This window comes from Hetaerina americana, unplaced genomic scaffold, assembly GCF_022747635.1.
Source record: "Hetaerina americana unplaced genomic scaffold, ioHetAmer1.1.p SCAF_48, whole genome shotgun sequence".
Taxonomy (NCBI): Eukaryota; Metazoa; Arthropoda; class Insecta; order Odonata; family Calopterygidae; genus Hetaerina; species Hetaerina americana.
Genome location: NW_027287073.1, coordinates 220,434 through 232,526, shown reverse-complemented (window position 1 = coordinate 232,526; position 12,093 = coordinate 220,434). Strand labels below are relative to the sequence as shown.

Below are 12,093 nucleotides of genomic sequence, written 5' to 3'. Positions count from 1 at the left end.
CTGCGTATTGCATTGCTCAAATTGGCCACAAGAACCCACCTACTACCTAACCACGAAGTAGTAGTTTTACGGGAGGCGAGTGAAAGCTAAGGTCATTTGTACCATTTGGGATGGATGGGAAAGGAGGAAGGATAGAGAGAAACCCAGGGTGGGCATTAGCCTACTCTTAATAAAAGGTGTCAAGGGGTCCACAGTTTAACGTCCCATCCGATGGATGGCATATTCACTCAAAGTGCTCTCCACAAAGCACCTCAAGTAGGGATCGGGATACCACTGAAAAATATCTGATGTCTCCAGGATTCAAGCCCTGGCCCACTCGGTGGGAAGTCAGTATGCTAGCCACTGCACCATCACGATCCCCACTACCTAACATCTTGGTGGCAAAATTGCCCCAGCATTAACTTGAGTATGCCCAGAGCAAAACAAATAATTTCAAAATATACAAAAACATGAATTCGACAGCACCGTTTAAAAGGGGATATCATATTTGAAATATGAATCGAATCATGATTTTCAGTATGGAAAGCAGAAATAAGTACCTATGATACTTATTTTCCATCAGGTTCTTGAATCCAATCAAAAATGAAATGAGCTGATTCAAGACTACCCAACATTGTGCTGCAATCAAATAATTTTTCAACTAACACTAGCATTGACTGAAATATAAACCAGAAACATTTGCCCATGCATAAAAATTGAAAGCAAAAAAAGGAGAACTGGATATCGTGTAAAAGTGTTCATCCAAGACTTACTATAATTTACGACATATAAGATGCACCTTTTTACAAAATTAAGGCTAAAGAAATCACCCACATCAACTCCATGGATTAACATTCGACAATGAATGCTATTTTTAACTGAGGAGAGGCTGGTACCACCAATTTAACTCCAGTATATTTACATAATTATTTTACCATTCATAATCTACTGGTAAATGCAAGTTTTGGATGTACACAACTACCAAATATCTTGTCTCTACTAACAAAACACACTCCAACATCCTACTCTACGGCAAGCCGCTCTTCATCTCCATGTACATCTTGCATCTATCACTCCTATCACCTTATGAGTTCTCCCAGCAATCCCCCTCTCCTCTGCCACCATACCCAGCACTCCTCATTTGTTTCCCTTTCTTTCCCCTTCACCTTCCCCATACTTATTCAAGCCAACATTTCAAAAGCCTCCAATATACTCCTATCATCCTGCTTCAAACAACCATGTTTCCTCGCCGTACATAACTACGCTCCATATCAAAATTTAAAAAGAACCTTTTGTTAACATCCTTACTTCAATGTGACTCCCTCCTTGTTAAGGCTTATTTGCCTAACACAATTTTTCTCCTTTTGTCCCTCCCACTAAGCCTGCTCTAGTTTTTGCCCTCCTATTTCAATGTTCAACTTAAACTTTCTCTTTCTGGAGAACTACATACCCTTTATTTTATTTACATTTATTCTCATCGCATACCTATTGCACTGAATTTTCAATTCACCCAGCAATGCTCACAATCCCTTGTCTGACTGACAAACTAAACCTTGGTCATCAGCAACCCAACCTAATTTTATAAATTCCCTGCCACCATTCATTCCTATCTCCAGTTCTTCCCATGCCTCTTTAATTATTTCTTCCACATACATGTTGAACAGCAACAGTGATAATGGGCAACCCTGCCTTACACCTCTTCCTAACACTGCCCATCTGGACTCCCCGTTCCCCACTCGCACCTTAGCAGTCTGAGACATGTACTGGTTATGGATTAGCCTCCTATTTCTATTTTCTTCAATATATTCATTAGTTTTACCCAGTTCACTCCATCAAATGCCTTTTTTAAATTATGAAACAGGCAAATACAATCTGATTTTATTTTATATTCATCTTGATTAGTGATCTCATTACTGCAATGGCATCACCATTATTTTTTGAATGTGAGGGATATCATGATGGCAAAGTATGAATAGTGCATATACGTTTAAATGAAACCATTCAATACTCTTTACCACCTTTGTTTTTGCAATCAAAATTTAAAACTTTTAATGAAGCAGAGGTATTTCAAACTTCAATTTTTTTGATAAGTATATCGAAGTTTCAAAAAGAATTTGATTATCTTTATGATTGTATTGTTATTAAAATTTCGAAATGTTGAGATGAGAGAATAGCACGAATAACCTGAAAAACAAATAATCCGGACACAGATAATCAAGAGTTTACTGTACGTTACCACCAGGAAAACTGTCAACTTGTGACAATTTCCTTTAATACTAATGATAATTCAAAGAGAAAAAGTATGGCTTAAATGACAGCAGGAGTTTCTTCCTTGTTGAGTGAGGCTCAATCAAACCTAGCACATTCTAAAAAGGACAGGTCAATTTGGCCGATGAGGTACTATACTTATTTCAAGGAAGGTCATCAATGATTGCTTGCAACTTTTCAGAAATATCAAAATTGGTGAGTTCCCAAGGAACATTTGTGCTCTCAGCAAAGTGATTACAAGCTTCATGCGAAAAGGCTGAGCTTTGATGTGAGGAAATGTCCCGCAGCCAAGAGTGCGAGTGTCAGTAACATTTTTCCTCATGGAACAACAAAAAAAGGAAACATATTATATTTGACTGCTATCTGTGAATGCAAAACCTCTCCTCCAGCAATCTCACTTGTAGCCCATGCATGCAAACACTTTTCTCCCACGCACACACTTTTTTCCTGACTGAAAGGTGGACTTTGACATGGGCGAATGGATCCCTGTTGTTTGACACTGTTTCCAACTGCGGGAGAATGGAGGAGAGGGAGCATTGCAGTGTAGTTTAGGTGAAAATACATCGCTGTCACTTTACCTGCAGCCATACGTGCGAGAGAGACTTGTCCACTGTATATCGCTTCCTCTGCTTCACTTGCAACAGGTTATTAATCAGATCGATGGCTGCAAAACAGACAATGGAAAATGGTCAAAGAGCACACATCAACTACAAACATGCCTTTTTAAAAATTGTGATAGCCTTTTGATAAAATTATATCATATTACAAAAGGTGTTATATTTTTTGCACTAGTGCACATGAATACATGATGTATAGGTTTGTATTTGGTCATTATATACGAGTATGCATAAAAGTGGGGAACTAAGGGCCTGTGCATTGTAATAGTCAGTAGTGGGGACGATGAGCTATTATCTTTTGTAGGTTATGGACCACATAAGGTAAGGTCACATTCAAATGCTAATGGATAGAGAGAGAGAGAGATATGGTAGGGAAGTTAAGACTAAATTGGAGGGAGCATGTGTTTTGAAAAATTAGGCCTAATTTACAAAGCTGAAATTTTTGGATGACATGCAATCAATTGGATTTGAAAACCAACACCCTGCACAATACACTTCTTCAAACTTTAATCATCCTTTGCTAAATTATTTCATCATGAAATTATTAATTATTCAAATATTTTAATAATATTATTGCATGACAATAAACTCAACTTTTTATGCCTTAATATCAGGGCATGTATTTCCATAGAAATGTTTTGGAGCTTTTTTTTTTTCAAAGATGATGACTCTGGAGAGTGGTATAATAGGAGTAAAAGAGTGGAAATAGGGCAGGGTTTTTACCATCGGATGAAATTTCCTTCCATGGACTCGGTGGGTACATGAATGCAGCATTCTGGATCTGCTCATTTATGTCCTCATCCTCGTTAAATGGAAATGTGCCACTGAGGCTCACATAAACAATCACGCCAACACTCCACATATCCAGGGAACGGTTGTAGCCTTTGTTCCTCAACACTTCGGGAGCTGCAATGGATAGAATATCAATTAGAACCATGCGGATGATAGTCAAAGTAAGGATTAACGTGAACATAATTACCATATACATATAATCGGGTACGGGACAATCCCTCAAATTTTTACTCAAAATTAAATTCTGTTTTTTAAACCTATCTTGTGTATAAGCTGAGCCAATTTTTTCCATAATTATTAAATGCTGCTAATATATTTTACACTTACATGCTTCACTTTGTGGGATTGTTTGATGTCCATATTAAAAGAGTTAGCAATTTTCCACAGACTTAAGTCTATGGAAAATTACAAACACTTTTAAAATGCAGCTAAGTTAATTCTGGATAATTAATTTTTAATATAACTTGTGAAATTTTGTTAAATGCATAATCTCAAGTAATGAGGACAGAAAGAAATAATGAACACTTATCAAATTGAAACAATAAAATTAATAATTCAATTCAAACTATAAATTAGCAATTATCAAGCAGCAAATAATTTGTATTTACTTAGGTTATTTCAATGCACCGATGGTCACAACCATTATCATCAATAGTGAGATTTTGTATGCATTCCGAAGAAATTAACCATTAGTGTCAAGATTACTGCCCAAATGGTGCTGGCATAATTGTTGGCTTTTACTGCTGTACCACAACAAGCAGGCAGCAGTAGTCACAGTAGTTTTTGTGGTAATATTGTAATACTTATGACATTATTATTACATCGCGGTAATAGCAAATAATTTTGAATTGTGATTTTGTACGTAGAAAAACATCTTATTTGAAATGTAAGGAAATATTACAACAACAACTTACTACAAATAGCTCCTTCTCATATAGGTCGACCCGTGAATATTTTCAACAAAATTTTGTACTTAATAGTAAACATACAGACAAGTTATACATAAACTTTTAAGCTTGAAGCATGTTTCTGGCCTGATAAGAAACTCTTTTTCTTTCTTTTTTTTACCATCGAGTCAATCAAGATTAATATATTATTCATAATGGGGCACTAATTCGAGCCATTTCCTAACAGAGTGCATACTTTTAAGAAAAGATGTAAGGAATATATGTAATCATTTGATTGATGTGTGGTGTAAAATTGTATGTAACAGCTTTCTTTAAATTTATCTTTTTTTTCTTGCTGGATGATTGATACTAATTAAAAATGAATTTTCTTGTTTTGTGAAAGAGATTTGTGTTTTAAAGTTTCCTTTTCGTGTACTTTTGTTTTACTGACTGATTTTATCTATTTTCTTTTGTGATTACTTGGGAATTGTGTGCCATGTGACACTGCCTATCTGTACATGTGGGTTTTAATAAATAAAAAAATAAATAATGCAGTGATACCATTTTTATAATCCTATTCATCAAGTCCCTCAAACTACTCACTCTTTTACGGCATCGATGACTTCCTCGTTGCTCTCAAAATCTTTACCCATGAGCCATTTTTTAAGATTGAAATACCTGTAGATGATAGTTGCTAAGCACTAAATCTGGTAACATGGTGGATTGGGGGAACAATTTGAACTTCAATTAGAAGATTTTAGCCATCCCAAAGACCGATGAATGGACAAGTGTTGTTATGGTGAAACAAGATTTTTTTCTTTGCAAAGTAAGGTCATTTATTTTTTACTTCTTCCTTTAAAAGATGCAATAACTCTGCGTAGTATTGACCTCCGATGATCTTACCCTTTTTGTGGATATCAATGAAAATTATTCCTTCCGCATCTCAAAAAACAGTCAACTTAACCTTACTCGCCAATGAAATTGGTTTCGCTTTCTTTGGGGTTGGTTCATTTGGTCCAATCCATTGTTTCGACAGCTGTTTACTTTCAGGAGTGTTGTGGGGAAAGCAAGTTTCATCCAAAGTTATTAATTGATTCAAAAATTAGCTAGGGTTTCCCTTGTAAATCTCCAAATTTTATATTCAAACAGTTTTCCGGGCCAATTTTTGATTGTGCGTTAATAAACGCGACTCCCGCCTAGCACAGAACTTCTCCGTTCCCACATGCTCATGTAAAATATTGAATACACATTTAATTGATATCCTTGTAGTCTCAGCTATCTCATTCACTTTAAATCTTCGGTCCTCCATCACCATATTATGAATTTTTTCAATCATTTCGGGAGTTGTGACCTCAATGGGGTGTCCTGAACGTGGTTCATCAGAAGTGCTTGTGCGACCTTTCTAAAATTCAGAAACCCACTTTTTAACCGTTGAATATGATAAAGGAGAGTCTTGCAGTGTGGAATCCAGTTCCTCTTTAATTTGAAGTGGTGTTAAACCTTTTAAATAGAAGCATTTGTTAACTTCACGCTTCCATGATTTTTTACATTTCCACGAATGCAATTGAGGCATCTTGTTCAGTCGCACTCAAATGTGTACTAACAAAGCAATCAACCTGATAATTTATACACCAGGAAACCTCAAAATGCTCCATCAAGGCCTATTTTCCATGAATTAAATTTGGTACCACTCCCGTGCATCTACATTATGTTATTAATTCTATATATATATATATATATAAAATAACATTGGCAACTATTCTCTTCACTCTGCCTATAATCATCATTACACCAAAGCAAGGAATGACATCAATTATGGGAATATAAGAACTAAAGCACTGAAATTAGGACTCAATGAAATGGGCATCAGATTATATAACAAACTACCCTAAAGTATCAAGGATACAAAGGGAACTGCTGCATTCAGGCATGAATTAAAAAGATATCTACAGCGCAATATGTTCTACTCGGTTGACGAATATCTCAACAATATTCCTGACCAGTAAGTTCATACTTTTAGTTTCTAGCAATGGTCATGGTCTGATTCATGTTAATGATCAATGATTTTTCTGAATTTGATATTGCATGAGCATGTTACAGCCAATGTTCATGGGTTTGTGCCAAACATTTATGTAACTATGAGCATCATTTCTTTTATGTATCTTAATTGAGCCTGTCTTTGCTCCTTTTTGACGTGCCTTATATCATGTACATACACCACCTACCCGGTATTATTGTATTGTGATCTCTGGGCAAATAAAAAGTAGTAATAATAATAATAATAACACACAAGCTAATGAGATACGAGTACTATAGAATACCAGACAAAAATTAGATCTGCTGGTGCCATCTCCAGGTCAGGTCGGAAACCATTCACCCCCATTCACCCCATCCTCATATTTGAATAAGAAGTATCAGTCAATAAAAAATGTAATTATGTTAGCTTGACAAATAATTGTGTACTCATAATACATGACTTAGGTAGAGTAGCTTTCAGGCGTTTTGAGCACAATGTTATTGAAAAATGAGTCAATAAATTTTGATAGTTACCAAGGTAAGCTGGTGTCCCCACCACCGATCTCCGAAAAGATTTCTCTCCAATGATGCGTGCAAAGCCAAAATCACAGAGCTTCACTTGTGGGAAGTCAGAGTTGGAGGACAGGAGGACATTCTCGGGCTTTAGGTCACAGTGTACTATATTCTTGCTATGGAGGTGCTTCAAGGCCACCAATATCTGCAGAGATAAGGAGAGAACATGATTATTACATGCTGTACACGACTTTTTCCGGGGACCCAGAGAAAGTTCACGGAAAACAGTAGATACAACTCTCAAAAGAAAGAACTCAATACTTCACTGATACCTGTGTAACATAGGATAACGCATTGTATTTGAACACACAATTGCTGGACCCAATGAAATTGGGCCACAATTGCTGGACACAAGCTGTCATACCAACTATGAAAGAAATTGCACGGCATAAAAATTATTTCTTTTATCTTTAAAATGTAGAGCTAATGGCAAGATCAAAGTGAATGGTTGTATAAAAACACAATTTAATAAACAATCACAACCTGTCCTAAAACCTGCCCTTGCTCACAGTTGAAGGTTGAAAGATGTGGATGAAATGTCCACCGTGATTCAAAAGTCAAGCAGTTCAAGAAACAACTCTCTTGAAATTTTCTTGGGCAGAAATGTGTATACATTAGGTAAACACTAGGTAAGTGATTAGTCTAGCACTCCCACAAGCACAGGCCACAGTAGTCAACACTGTGGATGATGAGGAAAACCTGTAAAAGGTTTGATAGGACGGGGTTAACCAAAAAAGCCATAGGTTATTGTAGTGGAAGAGAATCTCAAGATGAGGAGTAACAGAGTCTTAGGAACAGAGTAAAATACATGAAAAACTACTTGAGTTTGGCAGAGGTGAAGAAGTATGAAAAAGAAAAGGTGTGGAGAAAGAGAGAATAATTGCATGAAAACAATAAGAACACTATAGAAACAGCATGAAGGGTAGGTATGCTTGCGTGACAAAAGCCACTTCTAACAGTTTCAAATTAAATGGCAAGCACTACATTCAAAAAGCTCATCTACTTTCAAAGATGAGCAACCTACAATTACTTTTGCAATGCAAAAGAGACTTATTATCTTCGAAAGGAAGAGACCAAAAAATTGAGACTGAAAAACTTCCAGGCTAAAAAATAAAAATCTCTCCATATTTTGAGAGTAAAATCACAATTAAGTTTATCTTCCTGTAAAAGTAGCTGGTAGACTGATATGACGACTTCAAAATTCAATTTGTTATCATATGTTTATGGAAGAAAGCACTTTCATCTAAGAGTATCACTAAAAAAAAAAAACTAAACTGAGTCATGGGAGGGAAGAGTGGATTCCCATCCAATGACCTAACTCATGAAATCTGCTCAACTAGTTTTCAGAGCAGATTTGACAGTAGATGTACTTAAAAACTTTATCTTTTTCCCATCCAGAGGGGACTCAAAAGAGGGCCCACCATGGGAAAGCATCCAATCTATCCTGAAGGCCAATCACACCACAGCAAAATTTTTCCAATGTTTTCCTGATTGTCTTCACATCGAGGATGATATAAAATGGATAATTGATATGCTTCTCACAATAATTTACCTCAGGTTTTCATGACCTAGGTTACAAAATAGTTTCTTTATTTTGTGATGAGCAAAAGAAATTCTTAATATTGCATTAATGAATCAGCATTCTCTGCCAATTATTCTTCTTTACCAGTGAACTGATTAAAGAGAGCCATGCTAACGACACCTCCAATTACCTTCACCCTTAAGATGGAACAATCTCTTGGCCACCCTGATTTGATTGCCCTTGCTCACCTGAGTGACAAGAAACTTTGTGATCCTCTCCGAGAGCCGCCCTCGCTCACTCGACAGAATCATCTCGAGCATGTCACCTCGCAGCTTCTCCATAACGACGAATATGCGCTCCGGTGTCTCAAACATTCGCTCCAAGTTCACCACACCGGGGTGGGAGAGATTCTGCAATATGGACACCTCGTTCTTCAACTGCGCCTCCTGTTTGGTCGGGAAGCGAAGCTTGTCGATCACCTTAATGGCCACCGATCTACCAGATGTCCGGTGCACACCTGCGGTTAGAGTGGGTCGGAAGCAAATTAATGAATGGGAGACGGAACTGGGGCAGTTAAAAAAAAACAATGGGCACACACTTTGACAAAAAGAATTCAAGGTTTTTTTTTGCAATTCAGATCTTTCTTCCTCAGTCGTTGCTTCTCCATTACATTTTGAAGCAGAAACACAAGAGACACATACTTAGGAATTTTCATCTTATACCAAAAGGTTCGTGGGTCACGGTAGTCTAGTGGGTAGAGCATTGGACTTCTGACCGGAGGGTCCCTGGTTCGATTCCCGGGCAAGGCACTCTGGGCACCTGCAGCTCTACACAAGCTAAAGTGATTTTTCAGGTACCAGGTCTTCCTGGGAAACCATTACCGGCACAGGGAAAGGAACTGGCCCTGCTACCCTGGTGTGTGTATTTTCACGCCCCGTATAGGGCTTAGCACTGGGTGAACTCTACTACCATCTACCAAACCGAACTTCGGGTTGATTACTGTGTTTATGGTTTTTTTTTACCAAAGGGTTCGATATGCAGAGTGAGTAAATTTCCAGCCCACTGATGGAGAAGAAAAAGGTAGGAGAAAGGGGAATAAGAAAGAAGAGTGGAATTTGCTAAACGTATGGAAATATGGAATGGAAAAGATAAGATGAGGTGACTTACACAAAATTAGGCATGCTTGCTATCAAATAAATTAATCCTGGTGTTGAAAGGTTGATTCATAAAATATCAAAGCAAATGTTCAAATTTATTTTTCAAAAAATGTTTTCTAGGACAAAAATTAAAATTTTTAAATGATGAAACAATCACTATTCCAGTTCTATCATCTACAGCAGCATGTTGTATCAGTAATTTCATGCCTATTCATATCCATGTCTGAGAATAATGTACCCAAGTACAAATCTAATGCAATCCAGTTTTTGAGCCTCCCAAGCAAAACAAAATTTAACCAAGCAAAATTAATTTTTGACATGGGCAAGACAAACATTGGAACATGTCAATACAAATATGGCAGTGAAAAATGGAACTGTGGTCATGACACACCTCATTGTCTTCCTTGAACTACCAATTGGGGCTTATACAATCCTTGCCCCACAAGAGTAAGTAAGCATGCCACTGTGAAAAACCATCTCTTGAATTGATTCGGAGTTAGAAAATACTGAAAACTAAAGCTAAGAATCCAAATTCTTCTGGGTCAAAGTTAATTTCTGTCATAATTTTAATAGATTTCCTAAGATTACACAGCTCATTATATGAGGATAGAGGGGAAGATAGCCAAAATAGTGACTCAATTTCTGTAACAAAATGACACTAATATGACCAACCTGACATCATAAAAGGACTCACTATGGTATAAAATATCATTGACTATTAAGTATAAAAAAGGGGGTGATACTTTTTATTTATAATAATTATTATTGTTGAGAATAGCCTACTGGCCAAGGTAGGTTTATGACGAATCCATTACTACTTTTCTAACCCCAACTTAAAAAAACACTAAATACTTGGGCTGTCCAGAAAGTAACCTCCATTATGCTATGAAAAATACAATGGAATAAATACATAAAATTTACTCTTTTCAAAACTATTTATTATGATATATTACTTTCAGAACTATATATCTCACTATTTTATACACATACTGGAAGCCACAGTGGTGGCAGGCTAACGTCCTCGTGTGCTGACCCAAAGGTCGTTGGTTCGATTCCTGCCGGTTTGGGTTTTCCTCCACCTAGGGCTTGGGTGTTTGTAATTGTGTCCATTGTTATCACTGTTAATAGTCTGATGTAAAGGTCAAAAAGTGCTGTTTACGAACAAATACTAAATAAATAAATATTCTACAAACATTAAAAAATTTGTCATCTCTATGAACTAGTTTTCAAATTCATTTAGCATAAAATTCTGCCACCTAAGATCGCAGCCAACCGACGACAGAAACTTGGAGGATCCTTGTCGAGATGAGGACAAAACATGTACCAGCCAAACTTTTCAGTCATGTTTCCACCCAATAGTCATAGAAATATGTGGAAAACTTTCGTAAAATTTCAAATTTCATAAAATGCCGGTTTTCACGAACTTTTCGTCAGTTTTCAGGTGCAATTCATTGTTCACCACTTCTGTCATCATCATAGACATTTATGGATGATAAAATTGATGCACAACTCCTGTCATTCATTACATTTGGTCCGTACAGAGCACTAATTTTCCAATTAATGTCATTTGCTTTGAAGGTTTTTTATCAGTAAAAACCTTTTAACTGAATGAACTTCACATTTGGTGGGCATTCAGATTCTATTTTTCTTCATGACTCAATATTGTAAACAAACAAGTAGCACAACCTTCCAATCACTGCAGCTTGAGGCATACTGACCTACTGTATGCATCAATGCAGCGACCATTTGGCTGACTCCACTAATTCTCTAGCTACACGAAAATGGAGGTTACTTTCTGAACAGCCCTTGTACCTACTATAATAACCTACACTAAAATAAATGAGTCTTCAACACCACATACTTTCTCACATACCCATTATTTTCCCTCCCTTACTTACCTGACATTGTGTGATCTATATCAAAGTCTTTAACATTCCATTGCCAATCAATATACCCTGCATCCAATTTTCCTGCGTCCATGGATTTTCTCCCTATAATCTTCTCCCAAAACTAACTTCTTTGTTTATTTTCCTTTCTGTCGGTTTCATTTTTTCCATCATCCTCTGCATCCACATCAAAAAAGCCTCCAACATCAACAAGCCAACACTTATCTTATGTAAATTAGCAAGTTTCTGAGACTTTTTATTCACATATTAAAGTAAACCCCAATAGTAAAATATTTGTTAGTATATTTTAACTTAATTTAAGTGCACAGCACATAGGATGGTGGCATGAGTCATTAAAGGGGCCAGTACACAGTGTGCACTAAAGGGTCAATGGAC

At 36.7% G+C, this 12,093-nt stretch overlaps 1 protein-coding gene across 1 annotated transcript in view; it reads right to left on the bottom strand.

The window, feature by feature from the left end:
- Positions 1-12,093, bottom strand: part of PKD (serine/threonine-protein kinase D3) — a 39,310-nt gene that overhangs the window by 2,849 nt on the left and 24,368 nt on the right. Inside the window, exons 14-17 of the mRNA XM_071591489.1 lie at positions 8,903-9,171; positions 7,094-7,277; positions 3,588-3,770; positions 2,826-2,911 (exon numbers count right to left, since the gene is read on the bottom strand). Coding sequence (XP_071447590.1) covers positions 2,826-2,911; positions 3,588-3,770; positions 7,094-7,277; positions 8,903-9,171 — 722 coding nt within the window. The remainder of the gene's footprint in view (positions 1-2,825; positions 2,912-3,587; positions 3,771-7,093; positions 7,278-8,902; positions 9,172-12,093) is intronic.